Source organism: Phalaenopsis equestris, unplaced genomic scaffold (genome assembly GCF_001263595.1).
Source record: "Phalaenopsis equestris unplaced genomic scaffold, ASM126359v1 Scaffold000742, whole genome shotgun sequence".
Classification (NCBI taxonomy): domain Eukaryota; kingdom Viridiplantae; phylum Streptophyta; class Magnoliopsida; order Asparagales; family Orchidaceae; genus Phalaenopsis; species Phalaenopsis equestris.
In genome coordinates, this window is record NW_018165182.1 from 92,153 (window position 1) to 117,913 (window position 25,761).

Genomic DNA, 25,761 nt, shown 5'->3' on the forward strand with positions numbered 1-25,761 from the left:
TGGAGGTCTACATTGGAGTCTAAAGGCCTTCGTTTAAGTAGAACTAAAACTGAATACATGGAATGTAATTTTAGTAGTAATAGCTTTAGTGACAGAAGTGTGACTTTGGGTGATCAAATTATTAAAAGGTGTGAATGATTTAGATATCTTGGGTCCGTTGTCCAAAGCGATGGTGAATTAGATGGGGTTGTTAATAGTAGAATTCAAGTTGGTTGGTTGAAGTGGAGGAATGCTTCGGGCCTTTTGTGTGATAGAAAAGTACTGTTAAGACTGAAAGGAAAATTTTATAAGACTGTGGCGAGACCTGCAATGCTCTATGGCGCTGAATGTTGGCCTTTAAAAGAGAAGCATAATAATAATTTAAGTGTTGCCGAGATGAGAATGATTAGGTGGATGAGTGACTTTACGCTTAGAGACAAAATGCGAAATGAATATATTCGTGATAGGGTTGGTGTAGCTCCTGTGACAGACAAAATTCGAGAAAGTCGTCTTAGATGGTTTGGTCACATTAAACGTCGACCATCTGATGATCCGATTAGGAGAGTAGATGTTTTAGATTCGACTTGTGTTAAGAAAGGCAGAGGTAGACCTAGGAAAACTTGGGCTTATTGTATTAAAAATGATCTTAATTTACTAGAACTAAATGAAAATATGACACTAAATAGGACGCAGTGGAGAAAAAAGATTCATGTAGCCGACCCCACGTAGTGGGATTAAGGCTTTGTTGTTGTTGTTGTTGTATTAATAGCTAATCACGAGCAATCGTAAGGTCACCGACACCCTTGAATACATTTGAATTGAATGTCTGAAAGTTCTTCAAGTGCCGATCAACTTCTGTCTCATGTTCATATCTGGGCCATTTACTAGTGGACTACCTTTTAGTAACAGTCATTTTGTCAACCACTTGTGATATCAATTGAATAATGCCTTGTAACTTATTGACTACGCCTAGTCTTATTATCGTTTTGTTCAAGAAATTTCGGCTCGTACTTCTAGCATCGAAAGTAGCCTAGGAGACTAATTTTCTTGCATTCTGCTGCGATTCTATTCAGCTTCCATATGAAAGTTTGTGTTTTATCTCAGTCAAATCATTTTGTTTTCTCTTTTCAACCACCACGTTTCTGTGCTCCATTTCCCTGCTGCTTTCCAGTATGCATTGGAGCTTTAGTGAACTTTTGTATTGCTCTTTCGAAATTACTTTATCTTCTATATACTTTCCTTGCACTTTTCATTGATGTGTTTTTCGGTTGTGCATCTTACTATTTAGCCTCTGTTTTTTCTTTGCTGGCTTTCCTTTTCTCTTGTTTTTTTTTTTGCACCATCTAGCAATTTAATTAATGCATTTTTCTTATTGAGTATTTTCCTGCTTGAATAATATGCACCATCTAGCAATTTGATTAATGCAATTTTCTTATTGAGTATTTCCCTGCTAGCTAATTATTCTTTCTCTTATTGATAAATTAATTGGCGGTGGGAGTTTCATTATTTCATGTTTCATAGACAAGCTGCCATTTCTGGATGGGTAGTCGAAGTGGCATGGTGTAAGTTAGCACATTTTTACCTCAATTTTTTTACTGATCTGTACATGTGGTTGGATGGGGATTTTGATAACTGGATTATAATTTTCTTTCTGCATGGCACTCACAACATTTCACCTAATTTAAATGCCATTTGTCTTTTTCTATTTGAAGCAGGAAATCGCAATAAACACCCCGTGTCATGTTTCCCTTTTAAAACACTTTTTTATGTTCAAACATATATGAAAATTACCAAAATGCATTTCAGTTATTACAATCGGCCGTAATGGACTAAAAGCCACAATCTTCTTTTGTCTTTGGCTATGTGGTGGTGGACATTCGATCTGAAAAACTTTTACTTGATTTTTGAGCAAAATACATCAACTCGATCCAAATGCTTATAACTTTATTCCTTCACTTGCAATATGATTCGAATTTTCAAGTTTTAGGTATCAAAATATTAGGTTTTCTTTTGGACTAGTTCTCTTAATGCCAAGTGCTTTATTTGGATCGCTGATTGAAAATTTTTAGAATGTTTTACACCCTTTAGCCTATCCTTCTTCTCAGGAACTAGCTAGGGAACTGGAGAATGATACAAATATAACAGATCAAGAAAGGCGGTCAAATGTCCAATCTAGTGCATTCAGGACTGGATTTTTTCTGCAGAACCTTGGCTCTTTGCTTCTTGAGCTCGGTCGCACTACCATGACACTGCGAATGGGACAAGTTCCCGTAGGTTTCATGGCTGTTATATATGCGCCTTAAACCTTTATTTTTTTGTTGTTATCCTTCATGCTCTTTAAGATTAATGTTTGCAGTCTTCTTTTAAAAAAAATCTAGGCTGAAGCTGTTGTTAATGCTGGACCTGCTGTTTTTATATCAGCATCAGGGCCAAACCCTGTAATGGTGCAGGTTGTATACCTTTATCCAGTTAAAAGGGTGATATTCCCGTTATTATTATTTATTTTGAACCCATATTGTTTTTTGCAGCCTGTTCCTTTTTATCCGGCGGCACCAAGTTTTGGTGGGATGGACATGGGATCAACAAATTCAGGTCATGGACCAGAAGGTGAAAGAGTTGGTTCTGCACTTTTTCCTCGAAATATTGATATTCGAATCCATGCAGGTACTATAAATCATAATACTATGCTAATGCTCTCTTGTGTCATTATGATCCTGGTATCTTGAAGAAATTCTTTCTTATTAGTCAGCCGTGCAGTTCCTGTTCCTTCTGCCAGCCAAAGTGGACCGGGGGATGCACAGCCACAACAAGGAAATTCAGATTCAACAAGCACTTTAGCAGATGATGTTTCTGTTCATCAGCCAGTTCAAGCTCGCCCAAACAGTGCAACTTTGACAAGAGAAATTGGATTAAGAGTTGTTCCTGTAAGAACAGTAGTAGCAATGCCTGCTGGAATCAGCAATTCACAATCCAATTTATCTGCCAATTTAGTTCCATTGCTGCATCCTTTAATCACCAGGATCCAACAACAAAATAGTGGTAGTGTAAATGATGCATTGAGTGCTCAAGCATTTCCTTTTAATCAGGGCGGTGTTGAAGCCAATCAAGAGTCTTTTCCTGATTCCGTGAGGCAAATTTTAGAATCTTATGTTGGGGGTTTTGTACAGGAGACTCAGGCTCCATCCTACACCGTGCCAATGGCCTCTGGGTCAAGTATGCCACCAGCTGCACAAATTGAGCGTCAAGGTCAGTGTGGCAATCATAGTTTCAACTTGAAATATGCTTTAGCGAACATTTTGTGACAGCAACTTGTTCTTACATGTCAGGTTTGATAATTCATAATAGGACAGCTATTACAAAATACTTCAAAAATTTGTGCCTTTCTCCTCAAGATTTTGAAGATACAGTGCTTGATGAAATTGTCGTACCGGATATTTGCAATGCGAGAAAAGTGACAAAATGTCCCCCGACTATTTACATGTCATTTCAATCACAGACTTCACAGACTTTGAAAGAGTGCCAAAACTCAAAAATCATATTTATGGTGTTATAAATAAGGCTATTCTTGGAATTTATGTTTTCCTTTTAATTTTTCAATAAATATGATTTAATACTAACCTTTTTTTATTTCCATTGTAATGAATTCACGAACTCCTTATTTGTTTCTTGATATTTTAAAATTTAATCTACATATAGATTTCATTATTTCTTGATTGTTGTATGCTATGCATAAGTATGATTATTTAATTTTATAAATTTAAATGACAACAACAACAACGACAACAAAGCCTTAATCCCACTACGTGGGGTCAGCTACATGAATTCTTTTTCTCCATTGCGTCCTATTTAGTGTCATATTTTCATTTAGTTCTAATAAATTAAGAACATTTTGTTATACAATAAGCCCAAGTCTTCCTAGGTCTACCTCTGCCTTTCTTAACATAAGCCGAATCTAAAACGTCTACTCTTTTAATCAGATCATCAGATGGTCGGCGCTGAATGTGACCAAAACATCTAAGACGACTTTCTCTAATTTTGTCCATCACAGGCTACACCAAGCCTATCACGGATATATTCATTTGGCATTTTATCTTTAAGTGTAAAACCACTCATCCACCTAATCATTCTCATCTTGGCAACACTTAACTTAGTATCATGCTCCTTATTTAAAGGCCAACATTCAGCGCTCTAGAGCATTGCAGGTCTAACCACCATCTTACAAATATAAAATTTTCCTTTCAGTCTAAACGGTACTTTTCTATCACACAAAAGGCCTGAAGCATTCCTCCACTTCAAACAACCAACTTGAATTCAACTATTAACTTCCTCATCTATATCACCATCGCTTCGAACAACAGACCCAAGATATCTAAATCGTTCACACCTTTTATTAATTTGATCACCCAAAGTTACACTTCTGTTATAGAGCTACTACTACTAAAATTACATTCCATGTATTCAATTTTAGTTCTACTATAATGAAGGCCTTTAGACTCCAATTTATACCATTATAATTCAAGTTTTTTCTTGGCTTTTTCTCTCGTCTTATCCACAAGAAGGATATCATCAGTAAAAAATATACACCCCTTCGGGAGGTGCCCAGAAAGACCATCCATAACCAAAGCAAAAGGATATGGGCTTAAAGTGGATCACTGATGTAATCCAACAGAAATAGAAAAATATAATGGAGTCATAATAACATGCTTTTTGGCTGGGATGAATTCAGAATGATATACATTGTATGATTTCAGGCATGTGAGGCATAAGCTGGTTGAGAAGTCTGAGGAAGACTGGTCCCCCACCCTTCCATGAGGGGTTGGTTTGGTGCCCTAGATAGGAGATCCTCCTTATTCTCTCTAAACTTTTCCATTAAGCCTCTCAATAAATGTATAGCTTCCAAAGTAGACCTGCCCAACACAAATCCAAATCGATTATGAGAAATCTTTGTAATATGTCTTAGCCTTTGTTTAATTACCCTCTCCCATAATTTTAAAGTATGACACATCAACTTATTTCCTCTATAATTTGCACACTCTTGTGCATCCTCTTTATTTTTAAAAGTGGGGACCAAAATACTCTTCCTCCACTCCTCATGCATCTTTAAAGTTTTCAAAATAATATTAAAGAGTATTGTAAGCCAAGAAACTTCCAATCTCCTAAATATTTCCACACTTAAATTGGAATATCATCAGGTCCTACAGACTTTCCACCCGTGGTTTTCTTTAAATCCTCATCAACTTCTTTTTTATTAATGAAATATTTTATTATTATTAACGATATTAAGATGACTAAGGTCGATCGTATTTTCCAAAACTTCATTAAAATGTTTATGAAAATAACTCACCCACATATGTTGAATATCTTTTGCTAAGCAAATCACTTTTTGATTAATCTTTAATACACTTTACTTGAGTAAAATTTTTACTTTTATTTTCTCTTTGTTTGGCTAGTTTATACATATATTTTTCACTCTCCTTAGTATCTAATTTATTGTAAAGATCTTTAAAAGCGGAATTTTTAGTGTCACGGATTATTCTTTTAAACTCCCTGTAGTCCGTTTGATATTTTCTCAGTTCTCTAAACTCTTACAGTTAAACCAATTTTTATAACTTAACTTCTTATATTTTATCTTTTCTTGCACATTATTATTCCACCACTAACTATTTTTATTTTATTCATTATTATTCCACCACTAACTATTTTTATTTATAGAAACATTTTCTTTTGATTCTTGAAGTACATCTTTTGCTACTTATTTAATAGTGTTTGTTACTTTATCCCACATATCATTTGCTAATTCATTAACACTCAAAATTTTAAAATCTTGAATTTTACTCATAAAAATAATTTTATTTGTCTTTTAGGTTCCCCAATCTGATTTTACGATAATGAATTATATTAGTCTTTATTTTACAATTTTTTATCTTAAAATTTAGAACTATTAAATTATGTTGGATACTTAAATCCTTTACATTCTCGACGATCTCTTCTTCTCATAAGAAAATAATCAATTTGTGTTTTATTAGATATGTTCTTATAAGTAGTAAGATGCTTATCTCTTTTCTTAAATAAAATATTAATAATAACAAAATCATGCGCTAAAATAAATTCTAAAATAGCTTTACCTTTTTCAAGAGTCACTAAAAAACCGTAGCCACCATAAATATTTTTGAAATCTTCTATCACTCTATCGACATGTTCATTTAAATCTCCTCAATTAAAAATTCTTTCTTTAAAATGTATCATTTGGATTAAGTTTTCTAAGTCGTTCTAGAATTTATCTTTAAACCCTATATCTGAACCTACTTGAGGAGCTTAAGCAGTTATAATATTAAAACTCTTAGTATCAATGATAATCTGAAGGGCTATAATTATATCTTCAACTATATTAATTTTTACAACATTATCATTTAAACTCTTATCTATAATTACACCACCATTTCTAGTGCGTCTACTACCAGAATACCAGTTTAAAACCTAAGTTATTAATCTCCTTAGTTTTTTCTTCAACCCATTTAGTTTCTTGAATACATAAGATATTAATTTTTCTACGAATCATAATATCAACTAATTGCATTAATTTACCATTGAGAGTACCTATATTCCAAGATCCTGTTATAATATTAATTTCATTAGTTTCATTGACTAACTTATTTACCAGCATCTGTCCGTAATGTGGGAATCCTTGCTTATTTGACACTACACCTAGGCGACAATGTAGCGGCGCTTGCACACTTTTCACTATTTTCAGGCTATACACAGCGTCGCTTCCAGGGGACACCCTAACACTTACACAATGATCAAAATGATTCATGTCATGATTTTTCGACAAGTTTTACGGAGGTTGTCGACTACCTAAGGCAACCCTCCACTTTTCACATTCGGGTTTGTGCCCGGCAATGACAGTGTTATAAATTTAAATGACTAAAATATATTCTTTAAAAAAAACTCAAATATATTATACATGTTGCTTATTATCATATACTTATAAAAATTACATTTTAGTTTTTTTTTTGAAATAACTAAAAATATATAATATGAAAATTTTAATATCTCATCATCAAAAAATAAAAGTTCATGAATTTCATTACAATCGAATTATAATAGGGTTACTAATGAATTTGAATTATTCAAAAATATAAGTTCCAAGAATACCCCTATTTTTAAAACCCTAAACAAAATTCTATTAATTTTAATTGTGGGACTGTAGCAATAGCTACTAAAAGGGTTGGTGGACCATTTTGACATTTTTTCAATGTATCGGACTGAAATCGCCCATTGCAAATGATCTGGGACCATGTCGACACTTTTCTTTTTCCTTTGTTATAAATAGTAGCTTTAATTTACCTTTTTTAGAATTATATTTGGCTACAAACTTTATTATGTTGCTTTAAGTTTTCGCTCATTAATTGAAACCTTTGAGATACTTTGTCGTTCTAGTTATCATCAATTCGTTGCATCTATGTTTCTCTTGATTTTAGCATTATTCTTTTTTCTCTTATGTCGTGTCTGCCTTAAAGCTTAATTGTTTAGAAAAGCTCATCAGCCCTGTAGACTAACTACCTGAAGTCAAAGTACGCCAAAATTATGGTTATAGTCGAAATTCTTTTTTAATTAAATTATTTTTTTTAGGTGTTTACTTTCTTGGATCATACTATATTGAAAGATTGAATATGATTGGATTTTGCATGTAAGCATTTGATCTTTTTTTCCTTACCTTTTTTCTATAAATAGGAATCTATGATGAACATTGAAATTATTATTATTATTATTGAATGAAGTTATTTGTGACCAATTGAGTGCTTTCTAGATCCATACTCTGATACAAAATTTTATTTGAGGGAAAAAGAAAAAAAAAAAGAACAGCCACATTTGGTTTGGAGTGATTATTATTCAAATCTTAGACTTAGAAAGCACTTAATTGGTCAAATTTTATTCATTCAAGAATAATAATTCCATTATTCATCATGTATTTTGATCTACAGAAAATTGGTTACAAAGATAAGACCAAACTTATGAATGCAATTTAATCCTATCAAATCCAAGAAACACTTTTAATTTAAAAATATTCTAATTCAAAAGGGAAAAAATTTAATAAAATTATTGAAATAAAAAAACAAGTGAGAATTTGATTGATAAGCTTGAAAACTAGTTTGACTCTAATTTAGTTTGGCCTGATTTTAAATTAGGTAATTGCTCCATGGTCACTTGGTGTGTTCTACATGCTAGATACACCACTAATGTTGGAGTTGTACTTATAACTTGAGTTGATGAAGCTTTAAGTATTAAGTTGGTTGAATATGTCGATCTTGCAACTACTATGACACCATTTCTGCTTTGAATTTGACTTATATTTGGAGTGAAATTGATTATCCATTTGCTGGCCATTCAAAGCCTATTTTGATCTGTTTGTAATTTATGACACCATGAAATCTTGTATGGTGCATGGATATGTTGTTATTGATTGATGAGCTCCTTGCTAAACAGCAGAGTTAAGGATGTTTTCATGGCATTTCCAAGATTTGTGCGTTGAACTTATGATACGTTTGGGGCTTTACAGATCTAAATCTGGATTAGGTAGACAATATTGCATTGGAGTTTTTTAGTTTAAATCGCACTTGTATCTTTCAATTAATCTTCAGAAGTATGACCGTATCTTGATTTGAAACCAATAGCTTCCAAACGTCTAGCTACAAACTCAAGCCTATCAGAAAGTGGTTAGTTTGACCACAAAATTGATGATCTTATTCAAAAGAAGGTTAGAGGTTGCTTGATGATGTTTTACAAAATGACGCAATGAATATGATAGCCGTTGAGGTGCTTTTTGGTGATGATTGATTTTCTTTGCTAAAAGAAGATGCATGGAATATATTAGGAATGATATGAGGGCTCATTTCCTTTGGGTGCTGATAGATCTAAGGTTAGCTAATACCCACAACAAGAAGGGCTACATTCTGGTTGCTTCTTTTTACTTGATTTTGTAGGGAGCTTAAGTGGAATTAAGGTTTGGAGTTATGAGCATGAGTACACTTGGATAGCATAGGGCATTTAGGAAAAAAAATTCTGAAGTTTTTTTGTGTGGGTTATGTGGAAATTTTGGTATAGGAAGAATGAAATCAGTTTGTTTTGTTTGGATAGATTTTAGGTGGTTTGTGTATTTCATGAATAATTGGCGTGGGAGGTTGATGGTGAGATTTTAATGGGATTAAGGGGTTGAAGAAGGAAAGAAATCAAAGCTAGATAAGCTTAACCTAGACTTTGCCAAGAGCTGTTAGGAGGAGGAGGAGGAGGACGGCGACGCTTTGCCAAGAGCTGTTAGGAGGAGGAGGAGGAGGAGGACGGCGACAACGACTACAACGACGACGACGAAGACTACAACAACAACAACAACAAACCTTTGTCCCACTAAAGTGGGCTTAGCTACATAATTCTTTTTCTCCATTGTGTTGTATTGAGTGTCATATTTTCATTTAATTCTAATAAATTAAGATAATTTTGTACAACATTCCCAAGTCTTTTTAGGTATACCTCTATCTTTCTTCACATTAGTCGAATTTAAAACATCTACTCTCCTAATAGGGTCATCCAAGAGTTGTTAGTTCTTAAAGAATATTTTTAATGGCTATGAACAACTTGGCGGCCAACCATTGCCTTTCCTTGATGCAAAAGTTATATCCTTTATGCTTATTGTATTTCTTCACAACCTCTCTACCTAATCTCCTATACATCTTCCCATGCCTTTTAAGGAGCTTAAGGGGAATCAGACATTTTTTTGTCCGAAAATGAGCCCTTATTTTTTGTTGATTTGTCTTCATTATTTTGAAATTTTGATGAACTATTGAGCTGGTTTGATTTCTTATGATAGTAATGAACCATGTTAATAGCCAGGACAATGTACTTGTGTTATTTGCATAATCTTTCAACTAGTTAACCAAGAATCTTGGTTAACTAGCTTTTATAATCTTGGTTAACCAAGCATAAAGTACATAACTAGCTTATTGGTTTCAACTAGTTAACCAAGCCCTGTTTCCCTTTGTCTGAGCGTACCATTAACTTTTATTTGAGTTAAAACATCAATGTGGGGGAGTGTTCCACTCATAAAAATATCCCATATTTTTTCAACATCAGTTACTAGTTATGTACTTTATAGTTCTTTGGCAATGATGAAGGGTTGTTTCTTAAAACATATTTTGATTAATTTTTGTTAATTATTCTTTAAAAAATATTATTTTTTTTCTTATTTGTTTGAGTGTACCATTAACTTTTATTTTTGAGTTAAAACATCAATGTGGGGGAGTTTTCCACTCATAAAAATATCCCTTCTTTCGTAAAATCAGTTTCTAGTTATGTACTTTATGCTTAGTTTTTGTTATTTACTATTTAAAAAAAAAAAAAAAACCCTCTTTTTCTTCTTTCATTTTACCCTTAGAAGCATATTATGATTAAATTACTAGTTTTTCTTCTTTCATTTTACTAGTTATGTACATTATAGCTCTTTGGCAATGATTATGATGAAGGGTTGTTTCTTAAAACATATTTTGATTAATTTTTGTTAATTATTCTTTAAAAAATATTATTTTTTTTTTTTTTTGTTTGAGTGTACCATTAACTTTTATTTATGAGTTAAAACAACAAATTGGGTGAATATTCTACTCATAACAATATCACTTCTTTCGCAAAATCAGTTACTAGTTATGTACTTTAAGCTTAGTTTTTATTGATTACTTTTTCAAAAAAAAAAAAACCCTTTTTTTCTTCTTCCATTTATCCCCCCCATCCCCTCTACCCACTTTTTTACTGGGAAGTTCTATTACGCTTACTGTTCACTTTGACTGCACATTTTTATTATTTTTCTTTCATCTTGAGATCTTTCTCTGTTTTCTATACCATGTTATATTTCTTTTCAAAAGAGAACATTTCCTGGTGCCACCTAGGTCAGCTTCTATATATTAAACTTAAAACTTGATCGGGATGGTAGATGCACTAGAAGAATGTAAGCCTAAATGCAAGAATTAAAATATCATATCCAAATTTCTATAAATCACTTAAAAAAATGTATCAGTAGGATCCATAACGCAACCCCTACACATGCTCATGCTGTAGATTAGATATAGATGATGAGGACTCTTACTAAAATTTAAAGGAAAATTAACCCAATAAGAGGTCCTGCGTATAAGGAAAGTGCGGAGGGTTTAAATGAGCTTTTTAGGAGAGTTAAAAGGCTAAGCATCTAATTTTGATGGACTATACGATCCAAGTAAACATTTGGATTGGTAATTACCAATGGATCTTTTGTTTCATTGGTCTGAACGTGTGTGACACCATTAGTTATAAATACATTTAACAAAGAATTGACAAGGAAATTGGATCTTTTCTCTGTTTTCTATACCATGTTATATTTCTTTTTAAAAGAGAACATTAACTGGTGCCACCTAGGTCAGCTTCTATATATTAAATTTAAAACTTGATCGGGATGGTAGATACACTAGAAGAATGTAAGCCTAATTGCAAGAATTAAAATATCATATCCAAATTTCTATAAATCACTGAAAAAAATGTATCAGTAGGATCCATAACGCAACCCCTACACATGCTCATGCTGTAGATTAGATATAGATGATGAGGACTCTTACTAAAATTTAAAGGAAAATTAACCCAATAAGAGGTCCTGCGTATAAGGAAAGTGCGGAGGGTTTGAATGAACTTTTTAGGAGAGTTAAAAGGCTAAGCATCTAATTATGATGGAGTATATGATCCAAATAAATTTTTGGATTGGTAATTACCAATGGATCTTTTGTTTCATTGGCCTGAACCTGTGTGACACCATTAGTCATAAATACATTTAACAAAGAACTGACAAGGAAATTGGAGAAAATAAAAGCGGAATCACCTAACAATTCTTAGATAGAGGAACCATTAACCCACAAAGAATAAAGAGTTTTATTGGCTTTCAACTGTAAAATCTTAAGGTTATGTTCATAGAAATAATAATTAGCTTTAACAACTTCTAGTAATGAGATGTGTGATCATGGGAATTAATCTAAACAAATCCATAAAGAGTATTTCACCAACTGTTGAGAAGATTTTTATAGTAGTTCATAAGCTCCACATATCATTTTACAAATCAGATATAAATCAGAGCGGGAACAGGACAAATCCCACTTTTCTCCCCAGGTCTATTTAAAGAGCTCTAAGGTACAATATGTAGTTTTTGTATAAGCTAGTAATATTTTTATTTAATTTTTGAACATTAGCTTTATGAAACAAGTGAAACTAAACTGTTGTGAAAGGTAGTTGCATACAAAGGCTTTTATGAGTTATATCGTTCGAACAAATGATACAAACTTTTGCTTTCAAGTAGGTATCCAACCATTAATTTTTTCAAAAAGAGGTTGATTGCCTTTATTCATCAATTTGTTGCTAGAATAGTATTGCCCAAACATTTAAAGGGCAAACACCAATGCACAAGGCCAGAAATCTCTTTAGGTGTATTAGGTGGATTGACAGATTTAAAGGAAAACATTGGATTGGTCAAGATGAAGTTGTAGATCCATGGAGTTCTGGAATTTCTACAAAGCACAATGGAAACCATTAATCTAGCTCGAATCAAAAATTCCGAAGAAAAGGTCACCGCAAAGATAAGATGATTGATGCACATTCCATCTAGGATAGTGAGTACGAAAACCTCTCTTTTAGAATAGTCTTTAATAATGCAAGGGAGCTTATCTTTAGAAATATTGAAGATGTAGAGATATTGAGAGAAATCTTGTCTTACACAAGTTGAAGAATTAAAATAACTAATAAGTTATCTATTTTAAAAAGGATGCCACAACAACGTAATTCATAAACATAGGAGAAAACCAATCTTGGACAAACTTTGAATAAGGGAATTATTATTTACACAAATAAAGGTTTTTAGAGATCTACATGAACACATTAAAAAATTACAACTGCCCAATTATAAAAATTTTTCAAAATTTTGGAATCTATATTGATGATATGATCTTTTTCTCTACCTTTAATTAAATGTCCTAGGCTGAATTTGTCAAATTTGTTAAGCATCTTTTGTTGTCATGAAGCTTAGAAATGTTATAGTAAGCAGTACAACGAAAAATATGTCTATTACCAGAATGTTGATTGGCATTGTGTTTCTTAGGAATTAGAGCAATGAAAGAATGATTGACCATGCACGATCTTGACATAGGAATTAGAGCAATGAAAGAATGATTGACCATGCAGTTTCTTTTTTTTTTTTTTTTTAAAGAAGGATTGCACGATCTTGACAAATTGGCCACCAACAATGTCTTAAAGTGCCTTTGAAGAATTTAGTGGTAAAATTATTTGAATCTGGGAATTCATTGTTCCCCGTGTTAGAAATTTCCTTGATGTCAAGGTCAATAAAGGGTACAAGTAAGCATCTACTAATTCAACTCCAAAGAATTTTCGTAAGGATATTGTTGAATTCAGGATTATGGATGTCAGTGATGTAATGCTGACTGTAGAGGGAGGCAAAATAGTTCTGTAGATATGTCTTGAACCAAGTTGACAATACTTTTGGGAATATGAATCCCTTTAATACAGTTATGAGGACCTCTATCCTTGATCTTTTGATAAAGAAATTCAAGGTTTTCTTCACCACTAGAAAATCTCTCTTTAGAACTTTGAGAAGTCTGATCAAACCCATTGGAGAAGGCTTTAATGAGATTGTATTGAATAATTTTGGCAATAGAAGATAAAGATTTAGAGGATTATGCTCAAGAAGTTAGAACAAATTGTCTCGCTCTATGAGTTATTTAATAGAATTAGTAACAAAGTATGCCTAGCCACGTCTTTAGCCTTATGCTTGTATATGCAATAATATGAGGACGGGTCTCCAACTTCAATATGATTAACCTAAGCATTCTGAATGTTATTTGTAAAACCAACATTGTTTATCCCATTGACATGGGAGCTAGGGGCTGAACTGCCCCAACCTGGTTTAGCAAGGAGGTTGTCGGTTTAACTGGGAGGATGAACCGACCGAACCTTGCTCAGGGTTTGGAGTTGCTGCTGCCCAAAGGGAGGGGTTCTCTCCTTCTAGTTATCTTTTTTTATAAATATTCACGGTTTGGAGCTGCTGCTGCCGAAGGGGAGGGGTTCACCCCCATCTGCCACTGCCTGCCCTTCCAACAACCATAACTCATGTCACAACCTACATAACCAACTTCCATGGGTTGTTGAGCCGGATTCAATGCCTTTCGTCCTTGCTCTAGGTTCTCGCTTGTGATTTGCTATTTTATTCCTGTTTTAAGAACTTTTGTTGTGATTCCTTAGAATTTTCAGTAATAATATTCACGTTTTATTTTTTTTTTTTGGTTAATTCTGATATCATTTTATATGAGAGCTAACCCAACCCTAGTCCAATCTTAGGGGTTCTTAGCATCCACCTGCCCAAACCACCCCCACCCAAAATTTTGTTTCCCATCCTCAACCACAACTTCTAATCGCCAAACCCTAATCATGCCACCAAGGAGATACATGTCAGAATCTAACCAAGACGTGATACAATGAGAGATCTGTCGGCTTCAACAGAGGTTTGTGAAGATTGAAGATGGAAACTAGGGAAAATTACCCTTGATCGTGATTAGAGAGTTGAAGAGGAGAAAGGGACAATGATGTGAATCTCTTCCATAGGGATGACTTCAGTGGTGTGAACGACATACCTCAACGCTTTGGAACTCTGTATCAGAGGAGTTCGGGAGAGGAGGCTACATATGAAAGACAGGAAGTTTTGGCATCAAAGTCGACTTATCGGAGTTCAATTGAGGTATTGATTTTGACGATTTCATCGAATGACTACAATCAGTTGAGAGGATATTCGAGTACAAAGAAGTATCAGAGGATAAAGGGTGAGCTTATACTTATCAAGTTGAAGAAGAGCTTCTCCTCGTTGTGGGAAAACTTGCAGAGACAGAGAAAGTAAATGTGCACTGACAAGATTCCCAAGTGGTAGAAGATGAGGAAGGAGATGCAAAGAAAATACGCACGACCTCATTACCGCAATGAAATGTTTCCGAGACTCTGCCAGATGAAGTGTTGGTCGAGCTAGAGGAACATATCATAGCCTGTTATCTATGGGGCCTAAAGCTCGCTATCAGCAACATTGTGCAGTTACAGTCATATTGGTCACTGAAATATGTCCAAATCTTAGCTTTGAAGTTGGAAAGACAATAAAAATAGAGTCGACAACAACCCTTAGTATGACAACCGTCTTTATTCAGGCAATCACCTACAGCTACAACCCCCAAAAGAGTACCTCTAGGGGAGTTGGAAAGAAAAGATAGGGAAGTGTTAAAAAAGATCTGAGTGAAAAGGTAGCTTGCCTATTACAATACCTGCCAGGAGATGTTTCAAATGCGACGGCTACTGTCACATAGCCTCCAACTATCCCATGAGCTAAGTTGTTCCATTCATGGAGCATGGCGTCGTCAAGGAAGTGGACGAAGAGGAAGCAAAGGAGAATATAGAGGAGGAAATTCAGCTCCAGGGGGACTAGGGAGAGATGCTAGTCATACATATAGCTCTAGGGATAGGGCCAGAAAAGGATTTTTCATGGCCAAGGCAATATTTTTCTCACCAAGTGCATGTGAAGGCAAGATTTTCATTTTGATTATTGATGGTGGGAGCTGTGAGAATGCACATTTTACATTGATTGTTAAGAAACTGAGGTTGGCATCACAGAAGTATCCTCAACCCGATTCAAGAAAAAGGTTGTCGGTTTAGTAGGGAGGCTGGTTTCCTCCCTCCTAGTTATCTTTTATTTTAAATACATTGTTTTCCTTTTAAGGATTTAGTTTTTCCTGATTTTAAAACTCGTTTCGTCGGTGTTTCTTTCTTGTTATGTTGTATCTGAGGTGGTACTCCGACTGTATCCTACGCCTCTCTCTTCTGCCGCCAACCTCTCTTGCTCCCCAACTTACCACTGCCAGGCCTTCCTGCACTCCCCCCTTCTGCCGTCAACCCCTTCTGAACCCCAACCTACTGCCGTCCACCCTTCCAGCACCCCCATCTGCTGCCACCAGCCTTCCTGCTCCCTCAAACTACTGCTGTCACCCAGTTCCAGCAACCCTGACTTCTGCTGCAGCATCCTAAACCACCATCCACTTGCTGTCCAATCAGGTTCACCTACTTCCATCCTCACCCTTGCGGCTCGTTTGTGCTTTGTACCATTTTTTTCTTGTTTTAAGAAACTTTGTTGTGATTTCATTTTATTTTCAACAATAATATTCATTTTCTGTTATTTTTCGGTTAACTCCGGTATTACCCATAATTTTAAAAGAAATTTATGTGTAGTATGAGGAACATTGCACATGGTAATAAACAGGGGATGTGATCAGAGCAACGTGGAAAAAGTATGTTTACTCTATTTTTTTTTCTTCCTCTTCTTCTCCAATGCATGTGGGGTAAGTGGCTTAGTTTTCTCGGAAAAGAACCTATTCCTAGAGTAGAATCAAGAAAAAATCTTCAGGATAAGGGCATTTTTTTCATAAGAAATTAATTTCATTCAAATTTAAGTTATAGGCTTATACCAGCTAAATAAAGGGTTTTTTGACACAAAAAAAGTAGATCTATTTCTGGACTGGAAACAAAGCCAAGGTGCCATGGTAAATCTCACAAAATGCTAGGGACTAATGTGGAATTATTAACATTGTGGAATCCTTTTATATTTCTTATGTAATCATTTGGATACATTGACATCGTGCTTATTTCTATTTTAATCGATTGAGAACAAAAATGTAATATCCATTCTTGAATCACCTTATATGCTCATTGACAATAAAAATGTATATGCTTGCAATATGATTAGCATCGTGATTTTGAATGTTCAGCAATATTGTGTAGTCAGGATTAGTACTTGGTTCATTCTTTTTCTATGCTAAAATGTAGCAACCTTATTATCCATGTCCAGCGGAATTTCATTTCTCCTTAAATGGTTAAGCAGAATTTTTCTCTTCTCTTGGTACAAATTCAAAATGATTCCATTTCACTTATTGACATGTCCATTGAGTGCATTCGGGCTGTGATTACGACTTTATATACTTGAGATGTTTTTATGATGCTAATAATAAACATGGTGAAATCTATTGTTTGGTATCACCACAGCAAGATTTCCTGGAAATAATACCCTGTAGTCATCCAGCACCTATTGGTTTTACACTCTGCTACTCAATAAAATGCTAAGTTGTATCTTATAAGTTGGTTTTTCATTTCTACTGAATTATAGGATCTCGTAAGTAGAGTTAATGATATTTCTCCTGAAATGAATGTTTATGATTAGTTGATAGAGGTTTGCACGTCTCAGCCTGCACTTCTTAAAACTGCAACATAGCTTATATTAAGATTGTATTCACTACTTTTGAATTGGGGTACAGTCTTTGTCATTCCGTCGTTGTTAGTTTATTACTTATTTATTTATTTAGGCACATGAGCACAGCTGAATGTACTAAGCTTTGAACACAAAACCTTGTGGTAGATGACACAGGCTGCACGAGTGTGCTCATTAATTCTATCCCCATTCCATCATTTTTATGTGAAATGATGTTTTTTGTAACCTTTCAGTATTTATTTGTCGCAGTTGTTGGGTGGATTTAATTTCTTTAGTGGTGTATTTAGCTGTGTTTTCCAAATTTTAGGGGTATGGCCAATGCTGATGAGTTTGATGCATATTTTACTGAGTTGAATGATTTTTTTGGTGCTTTATTTATCAAATTTGTGCCTGCTTATTTATCATCAATGTGCTCTGTATAATCTTTTTTGCAGGAACCCACGTTTATATTACCAGCCAACAAATGCCAAATAGTTATAACGAGAGTTCCCATGCAAACGATGGTGTGGATGTTGGCCAATGGTCTTCGCCCCAATATCTGAACATATTTAACCAGACTTCTAGTACAGTACCTCTTGGAGAGCAAGTAAATACTAGAGGTGTTGACCAACAGGGTTCTGCTTCTGGTTCTCAAACAGAACAAGAAAGTACTGAGATGAATTCTGAATTAAACGATGCATCAGTATCTGTGAATGATCAGGGGGTGTTATTCTCTCATTACCTTCGCCACCTAATGCCATTATTAACACAAGAAACAGCTGTTTCACAAGATGCTTTGACTGTTGACTCAAATTTATTGATCTCAGACGTAAGGAGCCTTTGTTTAGTTTCTTGAGATTAACACTGTTCTGCAACGTCGACTGGTTAATTAACTACAAATGATAAATTCTTACAGGCACAGACGGTGGATTTGAATGATCCAAGTAACTCCCAACATAAAAGAGATCCATTTGAACCACCAAGTGCAAAGCGCCATAAGGTATCCCTCATTGATTCTAGATTCCTTTTTCCTTTTATTTGTTTGAACAAAAGTTAGTTTATTTTGTTTTAAGAGGTCTATCTGCAATATATTGTTACAGATTAACCAGAAAATAATCAGCAACATGACTATGATTTGAAATTTTACATGTTATGCCATATGCGTATACTGAATAATATCTTAAAACATCCATTTTTTTAGAATTCAATTTAGTTATACATCAGGAGAGAATTTGTAGAAGTGTGGAACTTATTAACTTTTAATTAACTTTTATCATCCTGTGGTCAAATTTTGTTGTTCATTTTTTTGTTTTACTTAAAATTTCTGGACACTTCATGGTTCATTTCGATCATAGAACTAGTTGATTAGGTGATACGGGGCTCATGGAGGGGGGCTGACTGGTGCAGGTCCAACCCAACTGGACTGGCTGGCCACTTGGAGTGGGGCCCAACGCCCCCTCCTTCCTTTTCCCTTCCTTTTCTTTCCTTTCTTTCTTCTTCCTATTTTCCTTTCTAGGCCTTCTCCTAATTTAAAACCTTTCTAAAAGTTTATATCCTATTTTTAATCTTCATTTCTAAAAATCTGAAATCTGATTTTATTTCTTTATCTATTTTAAAAGTCATGCCTTAATTCTTCTATTTTAATGTTTCTTTATCTATTTTAAAAGTCATGCCTTAATTCTAAAATATGATATTATTCATTTTCTATTTTAATGTTTTCTAATATTGTGTCTTAAGTTTTTTTATAAATAGGAGTCCTCGTGTCTAGCGTAGGGGTCAATGTTTTGAAAGCTGATTTCCGTTTGTCTGAATATTTTCCCTATCGAGGGTTGTATCCGACGACAAGAAATGTGCTTAGGCTGTAAGAGGTAGCGTTTATCTTCGCTATCTTGATTCCGATAAGCAGGCTGCGCAGCCCGCCGACATTCCCGCATATCTCCAGCACAGCCGGCCACTTCACCATCAGCCCAGCACCGCAAAAACCTGTTGTTTCCTCCGCTTCTCGCCATGTTCCTGCAGCTTCCTTCCAGGATTGCAACCACCCAGTTGCTGTCTAGATCACCGCTGATCCCTCTGCAGCTCCACTGCAGGTAGCCGCAGCCTCCTGCTGCCTATCCAGTCAACCATCCGGCTGTTCCTCTCCCTCCCTGCCCTCTGCTGCCTCATTCCCAGCAGGTCGCAGTCTTCTTGAAGCCCTCCCCGCACCTCCCAAAGCTGCAACGCGCCCCCACTGCAACGCGCCCCCACCTGCAGTTCACAGCCTCTACCGCCTCCCTCACAACAGGTAGCAGTCCTTAGCGGCCTTCCCAGCGCATTAGCTGTAGCCCCAGCCTTCTTGTAGTCCTCCGCCGCGAATGCCTCTACTTCTCGACTTCGGCAGCCATCCGTGCCTCCGCTCGTCGGCTTCGACCACCTTTCTGCACCATATCCGGATTCCGTTCTTCATCGTCATTCCCCGCTTCCCCCAGCTGCGGTTCGACGCCTCGACAAGTGCTGATTTACTTTCATCCGACATCGCTTCGGCCATCACCGCAGCCTCGCCCGGACACGATCTCTCCGGACTCCTTCATTGTCTAGCTTGTTGTGTCTTTATGTGTTGAGTTTTTGTTGTAATGTTTGATTTATGTTTTGGTTTGTGTAGTGTTTTCCTTTCTCTTGAGTCATCGTTGTAATCTTCTTTTAAGTTATTAGTAAATTTATGTTTTGCGTCGTGGTTTGGGTTAACTCCGGTATCATTTGGTTTAAGAGCTAACACAGCTCTGGTCTTATCTTAAGGTTTTCTAGCATCCGCACCCCTACCCAAACCAATATTTTTTTTTCCACTTTCTTTTCGTCCTCGCAAACGACATGAAGATAGGGCTGACGATCTCAACCCGTTCCACAGGGAAGATGCGAGCGACAAAGAATGCTGTCAATGCCATTTCGGCATCCAATACCAGAGGTGACCACGAGAAGAACCCGGAGACCACCGAGACTTCGGCGTTAAAATATATCTTTCAGAATTTGATGGCGGCATGAATCCAGATGAATTCCTTGACTGGCTGCGTGCGATCGAACAAACTTTTGAGTACAAGGATATACCTGAAGATAAGCGGGTCAAGCTAGCAGCTATTAAACTGAAAAAGCAGACCTCGTTATGGTGGGACAACCCGCAACGTCAACGAACGAGGAACAATAGCGTTAAAATCACAAAGTGGGACAAAATGAAGAAAGCATTGCTGCGGAAATACCTGCCTTCACACTACTACTAAGATATGTCCCGAAGTTCCACAACCTACAAAAGAGAGAGATGTCTGTAGTGGAATTCATTGCTAAATTTGATCAATTATAAATATAGTGCGACTTGGTCGAACAAGAGGAGTATACCATCACTCGCTACCTTGGACGCCTGAGGCCCACCATTAGCTATGTTTTTTTCGCTAAGTGACATGCAAACCTTTGCCTTGAAAGTTGAAAGGCAACAAAAGGAGGCCAGATCACAGTCTTCCTTCCTGCAGCAATCCTCATACAAGCCAACCTCAACAACTACAACTACCGACAAAGGCAAGCTAGGAATGGGAAAACCAGCATCCATGAATGCAAAAACTGATCCAAGCAAAAAAGAAATCCGAGAAAGGTAGCTCTTCAGGGCCAATGGCAGCCAGATAGCGTTTTAAATGCCATGGTTTCGGCCATATTGCCTCCAGCTGTCCCACAAGTCGAATTGTCTCTTTTACTGACCAAGGTGTCATGGAGAAAAGCGATGATGAAGAAACAGAAGAAACTTCCTAAGAATCACTTTAGCTCCCAAAGGATGAAGGCAAATTACTAGTCATACAACAAGTCTTACAATCTATAATGGAGAGTTTGTAGCTTGATAATCGACAGTGGTAGTTGTGATTGTCGTATCAACAATAATGGTGACCAAGTTAGAATTACCAATGCAAAAACAACCCCAACCCCATTCCCTTACTTGACTAAAAAAAGGGAATGAAATCAACATGGATTAGCAATGCATTGTTGAGTTCTCGATAGACAACCAATTAAAGGAACAAGTATGGTGTGACATCGTTCTTGTGGATGCATGCCATATTCTATTGGGACGACTTTGACAATTCGACCACAAAGCTCAACATGACGTATTTAAAAACACATACTCATTCAAGAAAAATGACAAGCACATCATATTTCTATCAAGTAAAGACGCACGAGGAATCAACAACACCAAGGAGATAGTCGTTCCAAGAGCCACATTCATGCAGTCAGTTCAACCCTAGTAGCACCACTGAGGAGATAATTGTTGGAAACTTTATCGAGAGGAAATGACATAATTCAGCTTATGAGAAATTCACAAAGAGATGTTCAGGAATTTTCTTATGGAAAATTTTGCAATGAGAAATCTTTCAACTACAACAAAGGCTTGCCACCTTCAAGAGGACACAATCCATAAAAGTCACCTGTGGTCACTATTGTGATTCATCAGATTGAAAAGATGAAGCGAATCCCTTCCACAGAGCAGTTTCTAGTGGTGAAGAACTAATACTCTAAGATTTGTCATGGAATCAGAGAATTTAGAATTTAGGAATGCAGGATAACTTGCCATATTTTAACGACCACATGGATTCAGACAAGTTCATTGAGTGACTCTAGGTTGTGGAGGATATCCCATCGTACTGAATGGTAAAGGTAGCCACCACCAAATTAAAGAAGAGTGCGTTGCTGTGGTGGGAAAATTTGAAGCACCAACGTCAATGAAATTTGAAAAATAAAATCATTATCTTGTCCAAGATGAAACAAGTGATGCAGTGCAAGTACCTTCCAGTTCATCAAAACTGAACATGTTCTTGAGACAATATCTCCCGTAAAGGGTGTGCCAATATAGTATTAAACATAAAAAAAGTACATAAGGTACAAAAAGCATGCCCTTAGGCAAGACCAATAGAGGTCTTATCACCATGGAGTATGTCAAATGCTCCAATGATTTTGGAGCTGAAGTAAAAGAAAAAGCTATGTAGAAAAGTCTTTTGGGCACAAATATGCGTAGCTTAATTAAGCCCTAAAGAATAAAATGGAAAATAGCTTGTATAAAAGAGTAAGGAAGCAAACTTGTCTTTTAGGTTTGGCTGCAGTCTCCAAAATCTTTTCTCTTTATTATGGCTGAATAGTCTGTCACATCTTACATGCAGAGTTCAATCCGAAGATCAAGCTATAAGAGAACACCTAGGGAAACATCAAGCTGACCCCGCCTGAGGAGAAATTAGTTCAAAGGTGAGTAATATGTGGAGTCAACCAACATTCCCAAATCCATTCCAACCAGGAAGTTTGTCAAGTAACATGGTTTTGGCACATGCATCAGATTGTCTAAATAGGAGTATGGTCTATTTCATTGACCAGAAAGCGATTGAAAAAATAGACGGTTATTTAGGAGAGGTTGAAGACATCAAAGATGAGTTTGAACTTCAAGCTGATAGGGAAGAGATACTAGAAAATCCAGTTGAGCCCAGGAGAGAGACTCAAACTGGATTAGCTTTGGTTGTTACATTGTGAGTCTTAGGAGTCGATACCAGAAATGGGATAGCCTCTGCGGAAGAAAGTGTCATACATCATGATCGATAGTTTACCTATTGGATGTTTGCCACTGAAAGTGATCCAGCATCACATATATTTCATTCTAAAATTTGTTCTTCCAGACAAATTTGTTTATTGAATTGGCCCAGTCGAGTCCAAGGAACGGAAGAAGCGAATTACAAATTTAATGGCTCGAGAGTTACCTTGTGAAAGATTTAACTCAAGTAAAGTGTATTAAAGATGAAAATCAAAAAGTGTTTTTCTTAGAAAAAGATATTCAAAATAGGTGGGTGAGTAATTTTGAAAAGTTTTTTAATGACATTTTGGAAAATACGTGAGGAAACATGTGTGCTGGTCAATGACTAATATGAGTAATGACATTAATGATAAATAAACATGCTTAAATTGTTAAATATTAGTAAAAAAAGAAGTTGTAGAGGTTTTAAAGAAAACCAACGGTGGAAAGTTGGTAGGACCTGATGATATCCCAATTGAAGTGGGAAATATTTAGGAGATTTGGGAGTTTCTTGGCTTACTATACTCTTTAATATTATTTTGAAAACTTTAAAGATGCTTGAGGAGTGGAGGAAGAGTATTTTGGTCCCCATTTTTAAGAATAAAGGGAATGTAAAAGAGTGTGCCAATCATAGAGGAATTAAGTTGATGTGTCATTCTTTAAAATTATGGGAGAGGGTAATTAAACATTGGTTAAGTCGTATTACAAAGATTTCTCATAATCAATTTGATTTATTCCGGGCTGGTCTACTTTGGAAGTTATACATTTATTTGGAGCTTACATTTATTGAGAGGTTTGATGGAGAAGTTCAGAGATAATAAGGAGGACCTGCATATGATTTTTATCGATTCAGAAAAAGCTTGTGATAAGGTTTCAAGAGATATCCTTTAGAGAGTTCTTGAGAAGAAAGGTGTTGATATGACTTTTATTCAATCCATTAAAGATATGTATACAAGAGTTGTTACTTGTGTTCGAACAGGAGGATTGACTGAATATTTCCCCATTTCTGTTGGTTTACATTAGATATCAGCTTTAAGCCCATATCTTTTTATTTTAGTTATGGATGGTCTTACTAAACACTTACAGGAGGATGTACCTTGGTGTATGCTTTTTGCTGATTTTATTCTTCTCGTGGTTAAGAAAAATCTCAGGAAAAACTTAAATTATGGAGGTCTACCTTGGGGTCTAAAGGGCTTCGTTTGAGTTGAACTAAAACTGAATACATGGAATGTAATTTTAGTAGTAGTAGCTCTAGTGACAGAAATGCAGCTATGGATGAACAAATTATTAAAAGGTGTGAACGCTTGAGATATCTCGGGTCTATTGTTCAAAGTGATGGTAATATTGATGGGGATGTTATTAGAAAAATTGCAGTTGGTTGGATGAAGTGGAGGACTACTTCGGCCTTATTGTGTGATAGAAATTACCTCTTAGACTGAAAGGAAAATTTTGTAAGATGGTGGTGAGACCTGCAATGCTCTATGGCGTTGAATGTTGGCCTTTAAAAGAGAAGCATAAAACTAAGCTGTGTTGTTGAGATGAGAATGATTAGGTGAATGAGTGGCTTTACACTCTGTGACAAAATGCGAAATGAATATATCCTTGATGGGGTTGGTGTGGTTCTAGTGACGAGCAAAATTAGAGAGTTGTCTTAGATGGTTTGGTCACATGAAACATCGACCATCTGAGGTTCTGATTAGAAGAGTAAATGTTTTAGAGTCGACTTATATTAAGAAATTCTGAGGTAGACCTAGGATGACTTGGGCATATTGTATAAAAAAATGATCTTAATTTATTAGGATTAAATGAAAATATGATACCCGACCCCTCTTAGTGGGATAAATGTTTTATTGTTGCTTTTGTTGTTGTTGAGAGTTACTTTGTGAGAATCTACATCTCCCTGCAGTTCTGGCTCAAGTTGTGTAAAAAATGAATAGTTGTTTATTCCTTCAGGTGCTTTGAGTGTGACAACACTTCCAGGATGACTTATTAGGAAGTTACAATAACTTAAACACCTTCAACTTGGCCGACATGATCCCATACTATGAGAGAGAAGCTTCGAGGGAGGAGGTCGAAGCTCCACGAACCTCGGGAGACTGGCACGAGGCGTAAAAGAATGCAGGTGTCTCCCGCTTCAAAACAACACTTTGAGAGCTAGTCGATCCTCCTTTGTGGGATTACCGCCTCTTTGTTTGGGGGTCCCACTCTTAGTTACCTTAGTGTTATTGTTTGCTTTTGTCGCGTTTAAATGGGAGTTTTGTCATGAGTTTTGTTCGGGATAGCCACCGGCGTCTTAGGTTTTTCCTTCTAGGGCGGTATTGAAGGGAGAGTGATGCTCCGACTATATTTCGCTTCCGAGGTGGTGATTATCCTTCCTCTACCCCTCCGCATCCTTCTCATGTTGTTCCTCATCACCTGTCATTTCTGTAGCCGGCCCAAGTAGCCTTTTATGGTTGCTTTTCTAATGTTTCAGCCTCTGCCATAAGATTCCTATCCCTCTTCTTTGCTGCCATTGCTGTCCCAACTCTTCATCTTCCCAGGTGCTGCTCGAACCCATCCTCTTTGTTGCCATCGTTGTTCCAGCCTCTCTTTTGCTATTTCATGCAGCTGTCCGCAGCCTTTCCTACTTGCTGCCACCCCTCACCGAGCACACAGAAACCCCCACTTTGCTGCAACCTGCACCCTCCAATACCCCGACCTACCCATTCCAATGACCAAACACCACTTCTAATCCACATAATGGCTTCAAACCTGCATAAGCAATCACCACTCCTTTGATATACAACCCTAGTTGAGTTTGTGTGTCATGTTTGTAGTTATTTTCTATTCATTTATCGGGTAGTAATTTTTTATTTGATTTCAGTAATAATATTTT

General features: G+C 36.1%; 1 protein-coding gene across 5 annotated transcripts in view; it reads left to right on the forward strand.

Annotated features, from left to right (window-relative positions):
• Nucleotides 1-25,761, forward strand: part of LOC110030621 (large proline-rich protein BAG6) — an 88,650-nt gene that overhangs the window by 51,495 nt on the left and 11,394 nt on the right. For 4 of the 5 annotated variants that reach the window (XM_020733418.1, XM_020733420.1, XM_020733421.1 and 1 more), the window contains 6 exons: nt 2,085-2,249; nt 2,358-2,429; nt 2,508-2,643; nt 2,725-3,225; nt 17,779-18,152; nt 18,240-18,323. In XM_020733418.1, coding sequence (XP_020589077.1) covers nt 2,085-2,249; nt 2,358-2,429; nt 2,508-2,643; nt 2,725-3,225; nt 17,779-18,152; nt 18,240-18,323 — 1,332 coding nt within the window. The remainder of the gene's footprint in view (nt 1-2,084; nt 2,250-2,357; nt 2,430-2,507; nt 2,644-2,724; nt 3,226-17,778; nt 18,153-18,239; nt 18,324-25,761) is intronic. The other variant, XM_020733419.1, reaches the window with a different exon arrangement.